This window comes from Stegostoma tigrinum, chromosome 30 (genome assembly GCF_030684315.1).
Source record: "Stegostoma tigrinum isolate sSteTig4 chromosome 30, sSteTig4.hap1, whole genome shotgun sequence".
NCBI classification, from domain to species: Eukaryota; Metazoa; Chordata; class Chondrichthyes; order Orectolobiformes; family Stegostomatidae; genus Stegostoma; species Stegostoma tigrinum.
Window position 1 is genome coordinate 11,654,198 of NC_081383.1, and position 24,489 is coordinate 11,678,686.

A 24,489-nucleotide genomic window follows, 5' to 3' on the forward strand; every position below is an offset into this window, starting at 1 on the left:
AATTTTTGGCAACATTGCCTAATCTACGTTTAACAATCAAATCGAGAAAAAAAACAGATCCGTGGAAATTCCAGTTCAGTATCCGGTTTTAGTGTTCCAGCTCAAACTTGGTTTATCTTCAGTAACTCAATCCATGTTTCCATATCAGATCTTTGTTTTTTTTGGAGATGGTTTCGTTGGACCAGGCCTGAGGTATAAACATTTCCACTGATAGTGTTCATAGGAATGTTTTGAGCAACGTTAGGAGGGGTTAACTTTCCAGTAAATCAACCAGTTGGAAATTATAATCTTTTAAGATTTTATTTTTCCATGATATGTGGGTGCTGCTGGCAAGATTTGCATTTGTTGTCCATCTGTAATTGGCCTTAATCTGAGGTGGCTCTCTGGGCCATTTCAGAGGTAGTTACCACTCTGCTCTGCATCTGGAGTCGGATGCAGGCCACATGCAGTAAGGGCTGTAGATTTCCTTCCCTAAAAGACATAAGTGAACTGGATAGATTTTTAACATAGTTGGATAGGCACCATTACTAGGTTAGCTTTTTTAAAAATTGTATTTCTATTCCACCAGCTACCATGGTGTGATGTGAATCTACAGCCAGATAGCATTAGCTTGGACTTCTGGTTACAAGTCCAAGAAGGATATCATTACTGTCAACTCCATAACAAATACTGTAATGAACGACGTTATCTTAAAAGATTGGAATTTTTCTCTTACTGCGAGTATGCATTGTCTTTTTAATGTTTTGAAGACAACAGCATCAAAACAAAAACAGAAACTGCTGGAAAAGCTCAGCAGGTCTAGTAGCATCTGTGGAGAGAATTTTTGGGATCAGTGACCCTTCCTCAGAACTGGCATCAATAATGTTGGCGTTTCTCATTTCTGAGGATGCTAAGCTCTGGTTACAATAGCAATGCTGTATACAAACATGGGAAGATGATCTCTGGCCAATATTCCAACAATATGTTTTCAGAACACTGTTACCAATACACTTGAAATACTGAACAGAAGTAAATATTCTAAATAAAACAAAAATTGCTGGATACACCCAACCAACAGGTGACCATCAGTGAGCGAGTAAACAGAGTTAATGTTTCAGGTGAATGTGTCTTCACCAGTGCTGAAGAAATTTGAGATTCCTGGGAGAGAAGTTACAGTGAATTAAATGCCGAAGGTGAAAGAATCGTCACTCATTTGCTTCTGAGATAAGTACATGAAACAACCAGAAGAACGCATGCAGCATGGCTCTCGGCCATGTCCGGGTCCTGGTGCCTACTGGTGAAGGCGGTGGCATTCCAGCTGTGACAGTGTGAGGGGCTCAGGGCACCTGAGTGTTCACAGACTGAGGGATGGACTTTGTGCCTTTGTTCTTCTGGCAGCAAGGACTTATGGCAAAAGCAGGAGAGTGATTCGATGTTTACCTTTTCTTTTGGCTGTTTCTTTTATTGCTGCTTCTGTTTTCTAATTCTGTCTTTGTATTCTAAAATGGTCCAGAGAATGGCGACTTGTACAGTCTTCAGTGTACTCGAGTACACGTGACAATAAATCCAATTCTAAAATTCTAATTCACTGACACAAACACAGAAAGTGCCAGAGAAACTCAGCAGGACTGGCAGCACCTGTAGAGAGAGAAACAGAGTTAAAAGGTTTATGTCCTGTTTGACTCTTCTTCAGAATTGCACTCCAGGAACGTAAATCCTCCATTTGTTCAGAATCAGAAACATAATTTCCCAGTTAATCTCCAAAAGAAATTTCCACCCTCAGTTTATAGGAAGATGTGAATACACTCAGGCAAACTCTTTCACAATAGCAGCTTGCTCCACCTAGTACACTCAAAAGTCTTCCCTCTACAGGAATTAAGGAATTCTGACTTGCAAAGTGCCCCAGAATGCTCCCATTCTGGTCTTCTTTTTCCCAGTTTAGCAGTAATCACCTACATTTCACATTTTCTGTGTTTTTTCTGATGAAATGTTCCTCTGATTCATTGAACAACCAGTTTCAATCTTTACATTCTGGCCTCCTTTACGTCTGACAGCGTCCTGCCCTTTCTTCCTCTTCAGCCTTTATTTGTTTATTGTATCCTCCTTTGCTTCTCTTTACATCTATGTCATTGATCCGATGTTCAATATTCATCATTGCTATTGCCCATTTTGCACTGAGATGTTTTCTGTTTTCCTTACTGACCCTGCACATTAACATGAAATGCTATGGAAAAATTAAATACCTTACCACCTTGACATAATGTTGAACAAGTAGCCCTTCCCACTTCTATAATTGGTTTCGTTAATATTTAACTTAGATCACAACCTTCAAATCCTCTGTTATTTCACTGTTAAGGTTTCATTCTACAGGTCTTTGATCAAGTACAATAACATCCTGTTGTAACCTTACAGATTTTGTGTTTAGTTGATATTCACAAATTTAAGCTGGTTGAGCATGTGTGAATGTCAGAGGTGAAACAATTCAAGTTAATTAATGTTTGCCAATTTTAATGACAGTGTACAATAAAATTCTTAAAAAAGTCTTTGATGCTTAGATACATAATGTACCATGCAAAGTGATTAGCGTCAGTATACAAGTGAGATACTTAATATATGTTTTTAAATAAATGATATAAAATAATTGGCATATACCAATACATCAGCCAAAATTCAGAACATGCCAGGTATAATGCCTGTCCTTAAATAACTTGGGATCATGCAATGTAAGCCTGTCCAAACCTCGGAACATCCTTCGGGAAAAGATGTCCCAAATGCATGGGGAGAAATCGCTACAAAATAATGAAGTGCATTACTTTCAAGGTGCTGCAGAAAAGTTATCATTGTGCTCCAGTCACAATAATGTAATATTGGGTTGGCTTGTTTAAAAATATAGATTCTGTCGCCATCAACAAAATTGGACATCATGGTACCTTGCATATCAAATAGTTCATCATAGAGAACATTCCGTATAGAAAAACCAGACACTGTAAGTTCAGATTGACTACATATAAAGTTCTGAAGGGTCCCAATAATTCTTTCCAATATGAGGACATATTTCTTAATTTCAACTGAGCATGGACAAAGCAGCCAAATTAACTTATTTCCAATAACTCAGTGCCTCGACCCACACAGTCATCTCCAAATAACTCCTTCCAGGGATTGTACTTGGTGTCTTAGAAAGAGGGGCTTACTATAAGCAGTGAGTAGGTGCTTAATAGCAGATTTGCACATAAATGATGGAATGATATGGTTTTCTATTGCAATGTCATGGGCTCTTCCCAAATACTATCCAATATTGGATTGAGTTGTAAAATGTTTACATCATGATAGACTTTGCGTTATGAATACCGGTGGCAATATTTATCCATGTCTCGTAGCATCAAGTCTTCCTTTGGCTGCCAGAGCCTGACGAAACTGTTGTGCTCCAGTAGAATTCGGTTCAGTGTTTGCTCAAAGTTCACGTGTCGCCTTGCCATCATGATGTATTCTCGCTTTTCTAGAATATATGGACAGTCACATGTGTTTGGCACCCAGATGTATTCCCTGTGGACAATGGGATATTTGTTCTTGTATGTTTGCCTGATTTGCACATCATATCGAGTCTCCGACCCCACAATTGCCTTTCTGAGGATTCTTCCACGAAAAACTGGTGAGGAAGGAAAGTAGAAACATTTATGGACCAAAGTAGGTGTAGGATTTATTTTACTGATGATTACTTTATTCCATATTCCCTACTCTGTACATTCCTTTCTCAAGGAGACAGGCTCTGCTTATCTCAGCTGGTGAAATTCACTCTTCACTAACCATGAGTTCAAGCATTTGGACAAATTATTGAAGTGAGATGTGCTGTGTCTGCTTAAGGACAGGCCAAGTGTCCTATTGCATTATTCAAAGAGGATAAAGGAATTTTTTGGTTGGCCTGGGCAATATTCCTGTCCCAGCCAGCACTACTAAAATTGATGGTAACAAAGTGTGGAGCTGGATGAACACAGCAGGCCAAGCAGCATCTTAGGAGCACAAAAGCTGATGTTTCGGGCATGGACGTTTCATCAGATGATGATTTTCTGATGAAAGGTCCATGCCCGAAACATCAGCTTTTGCACTCCTAAGATGCTGCTTGGCCTGCTGTGTTCATCCAGCTCCACACTTTGTTCTCTCGGATTCTCCAGCATCTGCAGTTCCCATTATCTCTGACCACTACCAAAATTGATCATTTGTTCACTTATTTACTGACAGCTGTGGGACTTTGCTTTACTCAAAATAGTTTGTAGCGTTGGCCTACACAACAATTGGTATCAATGTCAATTAAAAGCCGCAATTGCACATCAGAAAATGATGTTGTGGAGCTGCCGGTGTTGGACTGGGGTGGACAAAGTCAGATGTCAAACGACACTAGGTTATAGACTAACAGGTTTATTTGAAATACTAAGCTTTCAGAGCACTGCTCCTTCAGAAGGATCATCACTTCGAAAGCTTGTGATTTCAAATAAACCTGTTGGTATATAACCTGGCATTGTGTGACATTGAAAAACGATTCAGTGGACATGAAGCACTTGGGGATGCCAGAGGATGTGATTGGATGCCCTGTAAATGCCAAGTTCTTCCTTTCTTCTGTTGCATTGTTCCATTTTGAGAATTAAAAGGAACATTTAGAAGTACAATGACTGACATATAAATTCTCCCTTTATTCTTATTGGAATGACCTGGCCACTACCTGATATCAGAAACACGGGTTAGTTTAGGTGGATCCACCAACATTTCAAAAATTACAGCACTCGACATTATTGCAGCAAGTGGATTTTTTGTGCCTTATCTAGTATTAAGGTACTGGAATTTTATTTGTAGCTGGGTCAGTTCCATGAGCCCTGTTGGGTAACCCTGTTTTTGCCTGTCTTTTTGGCGTTACAAAGCTAACAGCAGAGATGGATGTGGCAGGAGCATAAACAGAACTTTGCCACTGTGCTGATGGGTAATGTCTTCACAATGGGAGATACCGACGTAAAACACACATATAATGGCAGATAAGTGAGTGACAGCTGAACATTTAACCACGCAGGAATGATTAAAACGTCATTTTGCAACTGGGCTGATTGTTAACCCTATGTCCATCTCTCTCACACACACACACACACACACACACACCATATTTGTAATGAACCCGTTTAGAGATGTAATGACACACCGCTAGAGAAGGCAGGGTGTGAAGCCAGGCCTCCTGATCATTGAATACTGACCAAATGCACCTTCTGTTGACTTTCTACCTTTAATTGACTCAAGGACACTGAAGCCAATTGTAGAAATCCTACTGATACTGTTGCTGAGATCTTTGTGGCTTTGGTGCACATTGGTCATTGGTGTATTTATGTCCTGCAAGGAGCATTTATTTAGCTTTCCTGTTAGTTCCTCTGAAACAGAGAGGCAGATTCACTGATCCTGAATTCCCAGATGCTAGCTGAATGAGACGACCGATAAGGCTAAAGCTCAATAATGCCAATTCTTTAACCCGTACTCCCAAAGGGTCAGGCTTCATGCTGTGAACAGTGAATACACTCCACAGAGCTGACCTCCGCTGCAAAAATAAACATGAGAAAATTTGTAACACAGAGATGTCGCTGCAAATTAGAAGCAGCACTTGTAATGGGGCCGAGAAATAAATTCATATACCTTGTGTTTAGCTGCTATTATTGCGAAAGTAATAGTTTTATATTTTACTGATGTCTTACCAAAGTCTTTCTGGCAGTACTGTTTAATCCTTTGAGATTTTCCTTTTGACTTCTTACACTTTCTGCAGTAACCTAAATCAGAGATAGACAGTGATTAGTTACATGCACCTGATCATCTTCAATATGCCAATTAATGCACACCATCTATCGGAAGGAGTTATTGCTCAGGTAGCAAGTAATAGAAGACAGCTTTATTAGATAGGCAGCAAATAGAGAAATTGTTCACAAAGGATGGTCAGCTTTTCATGTCAGCTGCTGGGAGAAGGAGATCGAAGCTTTTGGTCCAATTTTAAAATAAATAAAGAATCTCCGTTCCATGGACTTGGACTCAGCTCCATTGCGGTTTCATTCAGATAGGAGTTGTTTGTATTGAAGTATCATACATTGTGGTTCTTCAACATACTCCCTCCTGTGTGCTCAAAATCACTCAAACTTGGTTGTGTTCTAATTGCACACTCTCTCTCTCTCACATTTTGCCCCTTCCCACTCCCTGCTTTTTAGCACGCCATCTATGGCTCACTTAGTAGTTCACTTAACTCTATACCATTCGGGCTGTGGGTTCATGTCACACTCCAGCTCCTGAACATAACAATCTAGGCTGACACTCAGCGCAGTACTGAGGGAGTTATGTACTGTCAAAGATATTGCCTTTCAGATGAAATGTGAAACCAAGGTACCATCTGGCCTGTCAGATGGATACAAAATTTTGAACAGGAAGCTTTTCCTGGTGGCCTGGCCAATACTTATCCATCATTCACTATCACAAAAGCAGATATCAGGTCATTCTCACATTGCTCTTTGTATAAACTTGCAGTTTGCAAATCGGCCTCTGTGCTTTCTATATTCTGATAGTTCTCTGTTGTTTTTAGAGGGATATGCGTTATCTAGTGGCCAGAGAAGGCACCATGTAAATGCAAATCTTCCTCCTCTGGTGTTTGCACACGGCAATTTTGGAGAACCTCGCACTTGGCAAAGTAGCAACCTGGCCCAGTAGTGCATTTGGCAGGGAGTGAGACACAGTCAGAGAAACACAGTGGAGAGATGACAGGAGGTTTAACATTCATTATTTCTTCCTAGATGTTAACAGTTCAGCAGCTGACAGGAAGCCCACTCACTGGGATACTGATCTCCCAATGTTGTCAAAGATGACTGACAAAATAATGTGTTTTGACTGTCACAAGTAGTTTTGTGTAGACACGCTATTGCTGTTGAGATTTTATCAGCATATCTGTACCATTTAACACGTGTATTGTTAGCATTTCTATGACACATCATTCCATGACCGTTCTGCCTCAGACATGCAAAGCAAAAGCCATCATTATATGAGTTCTTTCTCACTGCATGAGCCAAAACATTGATTTCATTAAAGCAACTCAGAGTCAAGCCTTGGCGGAAGCAAAAACATTGTTGATCTAGCATTGGTGATTGATCATTGTTAATCTAACATTGGGTGTGAGATTGTGCAGCCACCATTTGCAGTAAAACTGTAAACAAAGAGCTTGTTTGATTTGGCTACAAAGAGCAAACATGAGGCTCTGTGTGTGGCTAATCCTATCTCAACATTTAAGCTACTCTGTAATCAAAAACACCAACGAGATAATTGAAAATTCACCCTGTAGAGCTCACTGAAATATTTTGCTGGATTGAAGTTACACTGGGCTTATTAGGAACAATAATGTTAACTGTTCATCAGAACAAGATTTAGTCATATAACCTTTCAAGCTTACTCTGTGATTGGTCATGACAGTTTTACCTTTTCAATCCAATTCATGTTCTTTCATTATTGCAGCTTTTATTTGTTTTGAATTCTGTGATCCATGTAAGGTCTTACCTATGAAATGCTCCTGGATAATTTCTTTGCTAATTCATCCACAGGATGTGGGCGTTATGGGCAAGGCCAAGATTTATTTTCCATCCCTAATTGCCTAGAGGGTAGTTGAGTGTCAACCACAGTACTTTCAGTTTGGAATCACACTTTGGCCAGGCCCAGGAAGGACAGCAAATTTCCTTCCCTAAAGGACATTACTGAATCCAATAATTTGATAATCCCAATAAATTTGATAAGGTAAGATATACCTTTCCCTACTGTAAATAAAATATACTTAAATGTTGTAGAGGAAAAGTCCAGCTTGTCCATTGAATTTATCATAATCATGATGCTCTCCACATCCCAATATCCATTTTGACTCCCAAAATCCACTCAGAGCTATGTTACTTCCTGGGAAATGCAAACAAAATAAACATTAATGAGAAACAAAGCTTGTTTCTTGCGGTCCTTTGATGGTCTCACTCACTGGGCTCATGGCGCGTGGATTGGATGGGATCCCTCGGTAATATATTTTGAAAGTGATCAACTTGAGCAGAATGCACTGGTGGTTGCAGTGCAGGATGTACCCAGCCTGAAGAGAAAGAGGGAAAGGGGAAAATAATTGAAATCTCTGCTTTGCTCAGGAACGCGAGAACATTATCACCTTGTCTCAGTCCAAAGCACCTGAAAGAAATGGCTACAATGAAGACTGTTCCTCTAACTTTCTTAGCTGGTGAGGTCTTTTTAACTGTGTCATTGTCTGAGATACTCGCACACGAGCAGAGTAGCTGGAATACACAACTATCTATTCCCTGGTAATTCAAGGATTTTGAAAGTGCCTATTGGGCCATCAAGAAGGCTTGCATTTGCTCATTGTCCCTTGGCACAATTCCTCCTTCCCATGCCTTTTTTTAGATTTCCTGAACGTTTGCTCCCACCAGATTTTTCCACACAGTAGGTTGTGGCTTGTCTCTGTTTTTATGTATTATACACATAAGCTTGCTGTCGTCAAGTACTAGGGTGCGATTTGAACCTGAGGTTTCTGGTTGAGTGGCATGGATATTACTGACCACAAGGCCTCCAAATGTTGACAGGGTCATTCAATATTGTTGCTTCTGTAACAATACAAGACACTGATAATCATAGTCATAGAATCAGACAGAAGACAGTCCATACGTGGAATGAGCTCCCACAGGAACTGGTAGATGCAGGTATAGTTACAACATTTAAAAGTTATTTGGACAGGTACATGGATAGGAAAAGTTTAGAGAGATCTGGGCCAAATGTAGGCAAACAGGACCAGTTGGTCTTGGAAACTTGGTCAGCATCATCGAGTTAGGCCAAAGGGCCTGTTTCCAATCATACATTTTCATTGAGAAATAGTACCAGAACAGGTCTCAGTTCGGAGTTGCAACAATGTAGGGTCGATAGTTTGAGCTGCACTGTCCTTGCGTGATGACTCTACGCTAGGAATAAGGAAGGATGGAACATAAAATACCATTATGAGCAACAAGCATAAAGTTGACCATGGATATATAAATGATTCCAGCATTCATTGAGTTCTGTACTTTTATGCATTTATGGGACATGGGCATTTATTGCCTGTTCCTAATTCTCCTAATGAAAGTGGCAGTGAGCTGCCTTCTTGAACCACTGCAATGCCTGGGGTATACGGACATGTAGGCTGCGGTTGGGAAGTGTGTTCCAGTAACTTCACCCAGCTATTGTGACATTTTCCAAGTCAGGATGACATGTGACTTGGAGGGAACTTGCAGCTGATGCTGTTCCCATGCACCCTCGTCCTGCTGGATGGCAGAGATTGCACGTTTGGAAGATGTTTTCAGAGAACTTTGGTGGATTGTTGCAGTGCATCGTATAGATGGTGCACATTGTTGTCACTGTGCATTGTTGGTGAAGGGAGTGAATGTTGGAGGTGGCGGATAGGGTGTCGGTCAAGCAGGCTGTTTATCTTGGATGGTGTCAAGTTTCTTGAATGTTGTTGGAGCTGCACTATCCAGGCAAGTGGGGAGTATTCCATCACACTCCTGACTTGTGCCTTGTAGTTGGTGGTCAGCAGTAGGGAGACAGGAAGTGAGTTACTCCACACAGAATTTTTGATTTTATATTTTAGCTGTGGTTCCTTGTGTCACGTGAGACCATTCAAAATCAGGCATGGAGTTATAGTCATAGAGTCATACAGCATGGCAACAGGCAACTCGGTCTAACCAGTCGATACCAACTATAATTCCAAACTAAACTAATCCCACCTGCCTGCACTTGGCACGTATCCCTCAAAACCTCTCATTTTCATGTACTTATCTAATTGTCTTTTAAACATTGTAGCTGTACTCCCATCCACCAATTCCTTGGGAAGCCCATTCCATCCATGAACCATTCTCTGTGTAAAAGAATTGCATGTCTTTTTAAAATTTTTCGACTCACACGTTAAGAATATGACCCCCCTTGCCCTGAAATACCCCGCCCTAGGGAAAAGACACCTGCCATTCAGATTATTTATACCCCTCATGATTTTATAAACCTCTACAAGGTCATCCCTCAACCTCCTATGCTCCAGTGAAAAAGGTCCCAGCCTATCCGACCTCTCCCCATAACTTGAAACCTCTATTTCTGGTAACATTTCAGGTATATATCTCCTGAACCCTCTCCAGCTTAATAATGTCCTTCTTCAAACAGGGCAACCAGAACTGGACACAATCATAATTTTGAAATTTCTGACCTGCTTGCCTGAATCATGTAGAGTGGGGCTGTTATAATGTCTGCGTTAGTGGCAGTCTACCTGTGTTTCCCATCAGCAACCTACTTTCCCACCTCCAGAAACATAGTCTCAGGATGTTGATCATGTACAGTTTAATGCACATGTCTAAAAGGTATGTGCTGCCACTCAAAGCCTCACTGCCCTCTCCACCGTGATGACTCCCCATCCCTAGGACTGGGCCTCAGCAAGAATTTCTTTTATTGCTCCCATGTTGCTGTTAGAACCTCATTAATTGCCTCCTAAAGGGTATCAGTAGGCAAAAGGATAGTAAAGCCTTCCATGGGTTTTCTGTTCTAACAGTGATGAGATGATCTAGTGCCCCTCATGTAACTGAGCTACGTGCTGACCAATCCTGCAGCCTCATTGGTGTAAGGATTTTTGTTGAAAGATGAACTACAAAAAAAATGTCAGCGGAAGACGCTCTTAACCTAGACCATGCAGGGACTTGACCTGGCAGATGTGGAAAGGATGTTTCCACTTGTGGGAGAACTACAGGTCATAGATTAAAATAAGGGGTCACCTTTTATTTTCTCTCAGAGAGTTGTAAGCCTTTGGAAGCCCTTTCTTAAAAGGCGGTGAATGCAAAAACTTTAAATATGTTTAAGTCAGAGGTAGATAGATTCTTGATTACCAAGGGGTTGAAAAGTTATTAGGGATATCAGGAATGTAGATTTGAGGCTAAAATCGGATCAGCCATGACCTTATTAAATGGCAGAACAGGCTCAAAGGGCTAGTGATCTATTTTTGTTTCTTATTTGTATGTTTGTAAGAAAAGGTTTATTATATCTTAGTAACTAAATACTTAGTACCTACATACTTGTGCTAACATGAGGAGTAGAGACATGACTGTCTCCAACTACAACTGCCCCGCACTGCCTGTTGCTCCACCTAGTGGTGGTGTTACATATCTGGGTAGGTGGAGCTACAGCTTGGCTCAGATTAACCCTATCTTACCCATTACTTAAGCCAACACTCCTCATGGCATTGAGATAACAAAGTGTAGAGCTGGATGAACGCAACAGGCCAAGCAGCACCAGAGGAGCAGGAAAGCTGATGTTTCGGGCCTAGACCTTGAGGGTCTAGGCCCAAAACGTCAGTTTGCCTGCTCCTCTGATGCTGCTTGGCCTGCTGTGCTCATCCAGCTCTACACTTTGTTATCTCAGATTCTCCAGCATCATCTGCAGTTCCTACTACCTCTGAAACAATTTCAAACTCCTTATGACATTCTGGATCTACAGACATGAAATTGACTGCAAGAAGGCAGTTTACCATTACTTTCTCAAGGGCAGCCAGGAATGAGTAATGAAGGGTAGCCCAGCCAGCGACACCCACATCCCATGCATAAATACAAAAGAAAAACCCTACCATGGCCTCAATCAGACTGGGGATGGATTGTCACCATTCACCTGCTATCCCACTGCATTGTATACACTCCCTGCCTTCAAACTGATCAGGGGTGGGAGGGCGTGAAACAGTGCCCTATGAGGAGCTACCTCGGTCATTTTTGTCTTGTCTCTGAATGTTAAGCACTGGCACAGCAGTGGCAGAGATCAGGTTGACCATTCAGGGTCATGGCTTAGAAAAAATGTGAGAGGCACGGAGTGGGGGGAGATGCGATTTTACATAAATAAGAGGAAAAGATCAGCTTTGGAATGTCCTTGCTCATAAAGTTGAAAATTCACTGTCAATCTAGTGATTGTAAGGAGTTTAAGCAAATGGCGGTGTCATACCTGGTTGGACAACTGGATTTCTGACAGGGCTGGTGGCTGTTGTGGTCTGTGTCCAGGGCAGGTAACTGAGAGGATGGTCAGCATCTATGACAGCGATCTCAGGTTGCCTCAGTGGACTGTGTCCTCCCTGGTAATGGCTGTAGCGCTCATGAGGAAGCCAGAACTCATATTCAATACCTGAATTTTCCTCTTGTAGAAGAACCTGCAACATATAGCAAGTTTTTTCAGTGTGAGATCTCATTGTGACCACTGTATCCCGTACGGTTATATTGAAAACGGTCGCCACTACACTGATGATTGTAGCTACTCTTTGAGTAATTAGGGTCTGGAATGCACAGCATGGAAATGTGGTGGGGGCAGGTGTGGTCATGGCACTTAAGAGAGCTTTACATGATTTGTTTGAAAGAAGGAAACTATATCACTGTAGTATTCAGATGGCTGGTACAAGCACAATGAACAGAATGACCTCCTTCAGCACTGGAATGCTTCTGTGATCCTGCGTTATTTCATCTTGTGTTAATTTCCTTTGGTAAAGACCCATAAAGAGATTTTAAAAACCCACTGTTAAAATATTGGCCAGAATTTTTTGATGTAAACAAGAAAGAAAGCCTTGCTTTAAAAAGACTTGCTTTTTCTTTAGATCACCCCAAAGTGCTCTACAGACAATAAAATACTTTCAGATTGCAATAATTGTTGTAATGTAGGAAACTCAGTGACTACTCTCCAAACAGCATGATGCCACAAGTGACAACGTGATAAATCATCACTAATTAGATGAAATGATACTGTTTGAGAATAACAATTGACCAGGATCCTAGAGAGAACTCTGTCGCTCTTTATCACTATCCAGACTTGAAATAAGACCATAAGACCACCATAGAATATAGGAACAGAATTAGACCATTCAACCCCTAGTGTCTACTCTATCAATTGATCATGGCTGACATGTTTCTCAACCCGACTCTCCTGCCTTCTCCCCATAACCCTTGATCCCTTTTCTGATTAAGAACCTATCTACCTTTGACTTGGCTCCCACAGACCTCTGCAGCAATGGGTTCCACACATTCAAGTGATTGAAGAAATTCCTCCTCATCCCAGTTCTAAAGGATCGACTCTTCACTCTGAGGTTGTACTCTTAGGCCCTAGTCTCTCCTACCAATGGGAACATCTACTTCACGTCTACTCTTTTTGCTCAATATTCTGTAAGTTTCAATCAGATACCCCCTAATTTTTCTAAATTCTAACATACAGATCCAACATCCTCAACCATTTCTCATTTGACAAGCAGTTCATCCCCAGCATCATTCTTGTAAAACTCCTCCCCACTCCCTTCAAGGCCAGCACAGCATTCCTTCAATATGGAGCCTAAAACTACCCACAATATTCCAAATGCGGTGTGACAACAGCCTCATACAGCCTTATCAGTACACCTCTGCTCCTATATTCTAGCCCTCTTGAAATGAATGCTGACATTGCATTTGCCTTAAGCGATAACAAGATGTAGAGCTGGATGAACACAGCAGGCCAAGCAGCATCAGAGGAGCAGGAAGGCTGATGTTTCGGGCCTAGACCCTTCTTCAGAAATGCAGTTGCCTTCCTACCTGTTGACTGAACCTGTATGTTAACCTAAAGAACATCCTAAACCAGGACTCCTAAGTCCTTTTGTGCTTTTTTGAAGCTTGTCCCCATTTAGAAAATAGTTTATCCTTCTACTCTTCCTACCAAGGTGCACAGCCTCACATTTTCCCACATTGTACTCTATTTGCCACTTCTTTGCCCACTCTCCTAACCTGTCCGTGTCCTTCTGCAGCCTCCTCACTTGCTCAACACTACCTGTCCCTCCATCTATCTCTGTGTCATCTACAAACTTAGAAACAATGCTCTCAGTTCTTTCATCCAGGTTATTAATGTATTAGGCGAATAGCTATGGTCCCAATACTGACCCCTGCAGAAACTCACTAGTCACTGGCTGCCATCCTGAATAAGAATCCTTTATCCCCATTTTCTGCCTTATGCCAGACAGCCAATCCTCTATCCATGCTAGCCCTTAACATATGAGCTCTTATCTTATTTAGCAGCTACCTGTGCGGCACCTTGTCAAAGGCCTTCTGGAATTTCAAATACATCACAGCCACTGGTTCTCCTTTGTTTAACTTGCTGTTATCACTTCAAAGAATTGTAATATATTTGTCACGCATGACCTCCCATTGACAAAACCTTGCTGACCCAGCCCTATTTTACAACATACTCTCATCCTTAATGATGGACTCTAAGACATTCCTTAGGTATGGAGCCTAAAACTACCCACTATATTCCAACGAAGGTCAGGCTAACCATCCTTTTGTTTCCTGTCTTCTGCCTCAACTGCCTTTTTAACAGAGATGTTACATTAGCCATATTTCAGCCCTCTGGGATCCTCCTTGACCCTAATGATTCCTAAAAAATCACCACCAATGCCTCTACAATCTCAACTATCTCTTTCAGAACTCTGGGATGTAGTTCTAACTAGTCCGAACATCAATTTTCAGACCTTTCAGCTTCCCCAGCATTTTATGGCCACTACACTCAGCTCTGCCCCAGGATTCTCTTGAAAATCTGCTTTGCTACTGCTGTCAGCCACTGTGAATACTGATGCAAAGTACCTGTTCAATTCCTCTGCCCATTCTTGTGTTCCCATTACTACTTCTTCAGCCTCATTTTCCAGTGGTCTAATCATCGCTCTTGCCCCTCTCTTACATCTTATATATCTGAAAATACTTACAATTTTCTTTCATATTAACAGCTATCTTGCCTTCATATTTCATCTTCTTCCACGCTAATGCTTTTTTAGTTGTCCTCTGCTGATTTTTAAAAAAATTATCATTGGGATGAGGGCACCTCTGGCTTGGCCAGCATTTATTGTCCATTCCTAATCATCAAGAGGACAGTTCAGAGTCAACCACATTGCTGTGAGTCTGGAGTCACATGTAATCCAGACCAGCTAATGATGCTAGAGATAATGGGAACTGCAGATGCTGGAGAATCCAAGATAACAAAGTGTGGAGCTGGATAAACACAGCAGGCCAAGCAGCATCTCAGGAGCACAAAAGCTGACGTTTCAGACAAGGGTCTAGGCCCGAAACTTTAGCTTTTGTGCTCCTGAGATGCTGCTTGGCCTGCTGAGTTCATCCAGCTACACACTTTGTCATCCAGGTAAGGATGCTAGTTTCCTTCCCTAAAGGACATTAGTGAACTAGATTTGCTTTTCCTGACAATCAGCAATGGATTCATGATCACCATGAGGCTCTTAATTCCAGATATTTTTATTGGTTTCAAATTTCACCATTTGCTCTGGTGGGATTTGAACCTGAATTTGCTGGAACATTATCTGGGTCTCCAGATTAACAGTCCAGTGATAATACCACTAGGCCATCACCTCCCCTAAGGGTTTCCTAATCCTCAGGCTGTCCATTAATCTTCACCACATTGCATGCTTTTTCCTTTGCTTTTATGCTGTCCCTGACTTCCCTGTAGGCCATGGCTGCCTTGTCCTTCCCTTAGACTATTTCTTCTTCCTCGCGATGAATTTCTGCTGTGCCTCTTAAATCACCCCCAGAAACTCCTGCTGTTGCTACTCCACTGACTATCCTGCTCAGCTCCCCTGCTGGCCAGCTCCTCCCTCATGGCTCTGTATTTACCTTTGCTCAGTTGTAATTGAGTTAATGTCTGATTCCTGCTTCTCCCTCTCAAACTGCATGGAGAATTCTACCATATTTTGGTACTGCCTCTGAGGGGTTCCTTCATCTTAAACTCCCCGATCCAGTCTGTCTCATTAATGTTTCCCTAATCACCCCGTTCAAAGATGTTATTACACACCTCTGGGACAGATGGGACTTGAACCCTGGTCTCTCGGTTGAGGGGTGGGGAGACTATCACTGCATTACAAGCAAGCCCTCAGGCTTGTCCCATTCCCCGTCACCAAATCCAGAATTTCCCATTCCCTCGTGGAAACTGCTTCAAAAAACCATCTCATAGACATTCCATAAATTCCTTTTTTGGGATCTGCTCCCAAATTGATTTTCCTAGTCCGTCTACATATTGAAGTCCCCCATGGTTATTAAAATAATGCCTTCCTTACTCCCACCTGATTTATTACCTGCCCCACATCCCAACTACTGCTAGGAGGCCTGTATGTAATTGTAGCTGTTAGGGGGCGGCACAGTGGCTCAGTGGTTAGCACTGCTGCCTCACAGAGCCAGGGTCCCAGGTTTGATTCCGTCCTTGGGCGACTGACTGTGTGGAGTTTGCACATTCCCCCTGTGTCTGTGTGGGTTTCCTGTGGGTGCTCAGGTTTCTTCCCACAGTCCAAAGATGTGCAGACTAGGTGGATTGGCCGTGCTAAATTGCCCGTAGTGTGTAGAGCTGTGTAGACTAGGTGGGCTATAGGGGGATGGGTCTGGGTGGGATGCTCTGAAGCTCAGTGTGGACTTGTTGGGTCAAAGGGCTTATTTCCACACAGTAGGGATTCTATTCTATAATAATTCCCATTAGAATTTTTTTCCTTAGTGGTTTCTCAATTCCATGGCTTCAAATCCCATATTGTTTCTTGCGAGCAATTTAAGTTGATTTCTTATTGGCAAGGCAACCCAGTCCCTGATGCCCATCTCTCTGTCCTTTTAGTAGCATGTGTATCCTAGGATATTGAGTTCTCAGTCTGATCCACTTGCAGCCAAGTTTCTGCAATGTCCGCATTAGCGTACCCACCAATTTCAGTCTAGCTACAAGCTCATTTACCTTGTTTTGTATAAAGCATACTTTTAGGTACAACACCCTCAGTCCTGTGTTGACTGCACCCTCCCGCCCTACCATCTCATAGATTTCCCCTTACCAGCTGTACCTGAAGTTAGACCCTGACTCTTTCCACACTCTTGTCATTTGATTTGTTCTGGAAACTTTAGTAACGTCTCCTGAGCTCTCCCACATCCAATTAGTTCAAAGTACTTGTGTCCATCCTATTTAGCCTTTTCACTAGGATCCTGGTCCCAGATCAATTCAGGTGAAGCTGATGGTATAGTTCCCTCCTGCACCAATACTGACATCAATGCCCCATGAAATGGAATCTTCTTTCCCACACCACTCCTTTAGCCATGTGTTTACTTTCCTAATCTTCTTACCGCTATGCTAATTTGCACGTGGCTCAGGTCATGATCTGTAAAATAATTTTCTCCGTTCAGCCAGGTGGTTAGATAGGACCTTGATTAATGCCTCATCCAAAGGACAGCAGTGTTGACAGTACAGCATTGGTTCAGGGCTGCATTGGAACAGCAGCCAAAATTTTGTCTTTGAATTGTTAAATAAACACGATGGTGTGGTAGTAATGTCACCGGGCTAGATACCACGGAATGTGTGTTCAAATCCCATCCCAGCAGCTGGTAGAATTTAAATTCAACTGATACATCTGGAATATAAAACTAGTTTTGGGAAATTGTTATGATGTTGATTTTTGTGAAAACTAATCTGGTTTGTTAATACCCCATTTAGGGAAGGAAATCTTGGCTGGCCTAAATGTGACTCCAAACCCACTGTAATGTGGTTGAGTTTGAACTGGTACCTGCAATACCCTTGCAAGTGACCCTGTTCAAGAGCAATTAGGGATGGGAACTCACTGCTGGCCTTATTGGTGGCATGCACATCCTGGAAAGGAGATCTCCCTGATTAAGAGGTGAGAGCATTACCAACTGAGCTGAGGTGGTTATTGAAACAATAATGTTGCAAGATCATTTCACCAGGCAACATGTTTGTTATTTTCCCACTGGTTAAGTCATAGAATTGTACAGTTAGCCCATATCTCTCTAAATCCCTCCTAGTCATGCATCCATTCAGATGCCTTTTAAATGGTGTAATTGTACCAGCCTCCACCGCTTCCTCTGGCAGCTCATTCTGTACATGCCTCACCCTCTGTGTGAAACAGTTGCCCCTTAGATCCCTTTTATGTCTTTCCCCTCTTACCTTAAACCTATACCGTCTAGTTTTGGACTCGCCTACCCTGGGGTAAAGACCTTGGCTATTCACCCTACCCACACCCCTCATGGTTTTATAAACCTCTGCAAGGTCATCCAAGATGCCTCATCTATAGTCGTCCTCCTTTTGGTGAGAAAGTGTGAAAATCAAATGCAAACATTGCTAACTAGAGACACAAAGTCAAAACTCTTTCTCTTACATTCATTAGGACCATGATGCAAGAAACCAGACTTAGAAAAGGAACACCAATTTACAGAGAATGATTAGACAGTGCTGATCGATCAGGCCATTGTTGGCATGGTGATGCAGCTGGAGCTGTTAACCATCAATCTTAGTTCTCTGACCAAGAAAGCAGCCTCTGATTAGTCGTGTTGTTACCATGGGACTGCGAATCTCTGCCTCATTCCCATGGCAACACCCTGTCCCCGAAAAGGAGATGTACAGAGTGACAGAAAAAGAACAGAGGGTCTTTCAAAGAGCCAGCCGCAGTGTGGAAGGCCAAATGGCTTCCTCCTGTGCTGCCCTATTCTTGAAGAAAAAGTGGCTGGATGAGGAAAAATCTGACCCCGGAAAAAGTACTTTTCTCAGCATTTAGAATAAGGTCACATATAATTTCTTTCAGCAAATGTTTATGATTTTGTCTATAAATAGTTAACAGGAGGGTTCTACGTGCCTAGAAACCATTCATGGGATTAATGAGTAAGTGTGATTTAATGGGTGACATTTGTTTGTGAAGCTTTCTGTCTTTCTTCGATTGAACCAGAATCACAGAAGTCTTACAGTGCAGAATTAGGCCACTCAGCCAATCACGCCAGGCTTGGTTTCTTCACAAAACCTTGAGCTGAGAGGGCATTGACTTCAAGTAAACACATTGTGTGTTAACATTTATTTTCTCTTGTTAAATCACGCAAGACAACAGAGGACAGTCTGAGAAATATTAGTGAGGCAAGGAAAATCCCTTGCTGTGGCAAGTGGGGGCAATATTTAATTGCTGGACATTCATTCAGGATATCAGTTAAAGCTATGAAAATCCATCCACACTTCCATTTATATTGTTATTTCCCCTTTGTGAAAATACCACTAGCAGGAAAGGTGTAAATAATGACAGATGAAGAAGAAATCCATTTAACATGAGAAACATTCACCACACATTTTACATAAAGATTTGTACCATCACATGGAGGTCCTCCGCTGTTGGTCCTGTAGCCTCAATTGTCTCGTGGTTACTAGCAGAACGCTTGTACAGTACTTTGGTGCCAGCGACATCATATTCTCCCGGCCAGTCTATTACCCAGTTTCCATTAATCACATAGTGATTTTTGCCATTTATTAGGGCTGAAGGCAGATAAAGAATCATTATAATCCGAAATATATGTCCACAATCAATGCAGTCAAAAGTACAATAATTCATAATTATGCAATAAGGTGTCTGATGATGACCATGAGTACATTGTCAATTGTCGGGAAAGCCCATCTGGTCCACTAATGCCCTTTGGTGAAGGAAACTGCCATGCTTACATGGTCTGGCCTACATGTGACTCCAGACCCACAGCAATGTGGTTGACTCTTAACTGCCCTCTAGGTAATTAGGGACGGGACATACATGTTGGCCTTGCCAATGATGCTATGATTCCATGAATGAATAAAAATAAAAATGAGCACTGTATCCCAAACAGTAATATGCTGCACAATTGGATTGGGCAGCGTTTGGATCATGGGCATCAACGAAGAGCAGTCTGATGGAATAAAAGTCTTCTTTGCTTCCTTGCCCACAGCCAAATCTTGTATGAAATTGCCATCCCCTTCTCAGAAGGGGTTACCTGGTGCAGGAAATGGGGCTATGCCAATCGAGGTTGAGTTTGTCTGAGGTTGGGTGTTAAGCATATGCTCGTTGTGGTTACCTTAAAGATCCTGCCTTCTCAACTTTGATCCTCATGCTCATCCTAATGACCCTTGGATTAAACTCTGTCTAATGAGAAAGTAACTCTATGGTCCACTGGGACTGTGTCGGCTTTATGTTTTTACCTTTATATGTTTGGTGAAAAGTCTTTCACTACAGCTGGACAGTTCAGCCTTACCTGGCAATGTTTTGTCTGAGAGTGGGGCCCCATTACATACAAAAGGATTCACTCTTTGATCTAAAGCCAGGCTACCTTGAATAAAGACAAAAGCAATAAAACAGAATGCAAGTCTGCCAGCATCTGTGGAGAGAGAGTTAACATTTCAAATCTGTTATGGCCCTTATTCAGAGCCCTTTATCAGAATCCTGAAGGTCAATTGTATTGGGCTTGAAATGTTCACTCTGTTTCTCCCTACATGGATGCTGCAAGGCCTGTTGAGTTTCTCTAGCAACAAAAACAAAGTTGCTGGAAAAGCTCAGCAGGTCTGGCAGCATCTGTGAAGGAAAAATCAGAGTTAATGTTTTGGGTCCGGTGACCATTAACTCTTTTTTTCTTCACAAATGTTGCCAGATCTGCTGAACTTTTCCAGTAACTTTGTTTTTGTTCCTGATTTACAGCACCTGCAGTTCTTTTGGTTTTTAATTCGAGTTTCTTCAGCACTTAGGTTCTGTTCTTATTCCCTAATCCCTTGAACATTTATTTGGGGGAAGGAATTACAGTTTTCTAATATATATGTTGAAATTTTGACGATTCTTGAAATTCACTTGTAAGATAAACTACTCGCTCCCACAAAAAGACTATCCACCCTACTTGAACCCATCATTCCTGATTCTACAACTGATGGTCAGAAGGTCCAACCTGTATTTGTTTCCATGGGGATAATCAATCTCATCTTGTAGAGAAACTGAGCAATGCACTTGACTTAGAAGGGGTTTGCCATGGTTTAGATTTACTGTGCTGAAAACATTTTCATTCATTTCAGATTATTCCACTTACATCACTGAACCAACATAGAAATGCCAGGCAGAACATGTCATTTGTCAGCTCATACTCTAGTATAATGATTGAAAGTCTATTCCCAGCGGAACATTTCAATGCTGCATGAGAGAATCCGCACATGCTATCGGGTAAATCTTAACTGAAGATTGCATGTTTAATCATCGTCATTCCACCATCCCAGACATTGGATGCTTGCAGTTTGTGAAGCAAAGTTGTAAATACTTTTTCCTAATTGCATTTGTATTTAAGTCATTGGAAAGTGCATTAAAGCTGCACTGAAGCCATCATGAATTCAAACTCTACTGACAAGAACTCACTAAAAGCTTTCAACATCTGACATTGTCTTGCTGCCCTGGTCAGCCAAGTTCGAACTTTTACCAGATAATAACGCAGAGAAGCCCTTGATGCGGAACAAGAGAGTGTGGAATTAATCTTTTGTTTGAAGGGACTAATAGATTAAGACCACTTGTGACACCTGACAGTCTAATGAAGTAATCTTGAGGTAAAGTAGCCTTTTACATTTTTGGAATTGTTAATGTATTCCCACTCCAAACTGAGGAGATCTAGCATTTCATACCAATGTGAATGAAAACAATATTCCACACTTGGAGCATTGCAGTGATCTGGAAATGCTCATGAGTGCAGACACAGCAAAAAGATTTTATTGTCTTGGTGGTGAGTTCAACTAGTTCTGTGGAAGACTCACACCAGACCTGCAACATTAACTCTGCTTCTCTGTCTCCATGACTGCTGCCAGACCTGTGGAGTTTCTCCAGCCATTTCCGTTTTTCTTTTGGGTTTCTTCCAGCATCTGCCGTGTTTTCCCTCTATTTGAATGTTCAATCATCTGTGAGTTAATCCTTTAATTCACCATCTGCGTTTGGTGGACCTCTTTGCTTTAATTTCCCATGGAACAGTTTATTCCTGGGGCGAAACTATTTGGTTTAATGTTGCCCAAAATGGCATTTGGGGTCATGCCACTTCAAAATTAAAACAAGACTATTGCCGAGTATTTTGAGTCCCCTGTCAGCAGAACTCTTTCATAGTACAGCCAACATTATTGGGACAATAGGGCTACAAACTCACACTTTGAAACCATCACTGCCCATTACCATCAGACAAAGGTGGAAATTACCCTCAACCCTGCTCTTAAACTGACAGCATTGTTGTGCACCCACATCTTAATGGGTTAGTGACATAGCTACAGGTTTGATATAACCCCAGCACTTCAGACATCTAGTTCCATGATACAGGAATTAGGAGCAGGAATTTGGCCCTTTCACAATGATATAGTTGGGGTCTCAACTCTATTTTCCTACCAATCCAAGGATAGCACCTAAGAGAATGCATTGGCTGCTGTCTGTAAAGGCCACTATGTTGTGGAGTATTTTAAAATGTTAGACTTACAAGTCTGAAGGTGGGGCCAATCAGGTCTTATTGTCCTACTTCACAAGAAACCCAACTCTGGCACCCTCACTGTAGTTCCTTTGAGGTTCTCTTTAGAATGTTTTTAGGTTAACTATACTGTATGTTTTATCAACTTATTTTCAGAAACAGAGATCAGAGGGGAAGAGCTAACGACATTGCCCAGGAGGCCCAGGGACCAGAAACCAATAATGAAAGCAAACAACTTCTATCGCTCTCCACAAAATGCTTAGTGAGATTGTTTACATCAGGGCAGCAGAGTATGAGACAGATTAGGGAACCAGCACTGACCCCTGTGATAACTCAGCCAGAGAGAGAAGGAATTCATCTGAAACCTCAGTCAACTAATGCCTACATTAAAGGAGTGCTCCCCACAATGTAGAAAATATCTGGTAGGAAATGTATCCAGGGAATCCCCAGCTGTTAGCAGTGATTTTACATGCAAAATCAGAGTCTCCATTTTCTGCATTCTGCTCCTTGTAACTTACTACCAGCTGGGAATTCTTGATTGTAAATTTTACCCGTGGCATTGCCCCATTGTACTACAATGTGCAGGCAAGGTAGATTACCAATGGTAAATGTGGGGTTACAGGGAATATGTTGGGCTAGGATGTTCTTTGGAGGTTTGGCACAAACTTGATGGGCTGAATGGCCTCTATCTGCACTGTAGGGATTCTAGGATTCACATAACTAAATTTGCAAAGACTCTGTCAGTCTTAAAACAGGTTTGAATATCTAGTGATGGGTGTTGTTATGTTTTGTGCCAAATTGCCAAGCAACCTTCACTTCTATGTGTGAGTTAAAGACTGGAGCTCATGCCACTTGCTGCTGAGAAGGTTAATGGTTGACATTCGACCTGTTTAACTGTGTTATGGTCATCACATGAGGTGGGATTTGAATTTAGAGTCAATGGCCTAAACTACTAGATCCACCATCAAATTACCTCAACAGTTTCCCCAAGCAAGGCCTGATGGAATGTAAAGTCCAGGGTTACCAAAGGTCAAAAGTAAACAAGGACCAGACCAAGTCTGAATTGCATATTGAATAGGGGGAGAGTTGTTATGACCCGAAACATGTTAAGAAGTACTCAGCCAGGACAATAGGAACAGACATTATGTTTATGTATTCATAGAATGCCTAGTGCAAAAAGAGGCCATTCAACCCATCAAATCTGCATCAAAGAGCATCCCACTCAGACTCAGCCCCAACCCCCACCTTATCCCCCATTTGTTCTTTATCCTTTTACAAGCAGCAACAGTTTCTCCCTGTTGACTCAATCTGACTCACGCGTTACTTTGAAAACTCCTCCTCTTAGCCTTCCTCTCTCCAAGGTGAACAGTCCCAACTTCTTCAATGTATTCTCAGAACTAAAGTTTCTCATCCCTCGAACAATTGAGCCATTCTCTTCTAAACCATAGGGGTTAATCCTGTCCTGCTAGCCTTAGTCTTTTGTCTATGTCCCATTGTTGAAGACTATGTCCAACATTAAAATAACTTGGGAACTACTGAATGTAATCATAGGTAACAAAAGCAACTCACATTTATGTAGTGCATTTAGTGTATCAAGACATCACATGGCACTTCACAAGAACTACATCAAGCACCAAACCACATTAGGAAAGGTGCTTTGTCAAGGAAGTCGGTTTTTAGGACTATCTTAAAGGAGGGAAGAACGTTTTACAGGACCATCTTAAAGAAGGAGAGATTTTTTTATTCATTCACGGGATCTGGGTTTTGTTGGCTCGGCCAGTCTTTGTTACCCATCTCATTTGGTTTGGAGAAGCTGGTGGTGAGGTGCCTTTTTGAACAGCTGCAGTGTATGGGGCAAAGGTACACACATAGTGTAGTTAGAGACGGAGTTCCAAGACTTTGACTCAGCTACATTGAAGTGAAACAGAAAGACCTTGGGACGATATTGACGAGTCTGGGGTCCAGAAGTTGTAGACTCCAGTACAGATAGTTCTGCTATAACATGTGTTTCATTAAAGCAAGTTGGCTGTAACATGATTAGTGAATGGTGGATGCTCTTTGGATATTGCAAACTTTCTGCTAAACAGGTATGACGGTTTCTACAGTGATTTCCCTATAACATGATTTTTTATGGTGACTTTCTATGGAGTGAGTTCACATGAGAATGCAACTATTGTGT

At 41.8% G+C, this 24,489-nt stretch overlaps 1 protein-coding gene across 3 annotated transcripts in view; it reads right to left on the reverse strand.

Moving 5' to 3' along the window:
* Positions 1-2,508: 2,508 nt before the first annotated feature.
* LOC125466046 (ADAMTS-like protein 5) overlaps positions 2,509-24,489 on the reverse strand; it is a 161,269-nt gene continuing 139,288 nt past the window's right edge. For 2 of the 3 annotated variants that reach the window (XM_059638526.1, XM_048560157.2), the window contains exons 9-13: positions 19,187-19,350; positions 12,016-12,217; positions 7,997-8,101; positions 5,703-5,774; positions 2,510-3,625 (exon numbers count right to left, since the gene is read on the reverse strand). In XM_059638526.1, coding sequence (XP_059494509.1) covers positions 3,318-3,625; positions 5,703-5,774; positions 7,997-8,101; positions 12,016-12,217; positions 19,187-19,350 — 851 coding nt within the window. In that variant the 3' untranslated portion in view covers positions 2,510-3,317. Of the gene's footprint in view, positions 3,626-5,702; positions 5,775-7,996; positions 8,102-12,015; positions 12,218-19,186; positions 19,351-24,489 lie in introns of all 3 variants that reach the window. The other variant, XM_048560158.2, reaches the window with a different exon arrangement.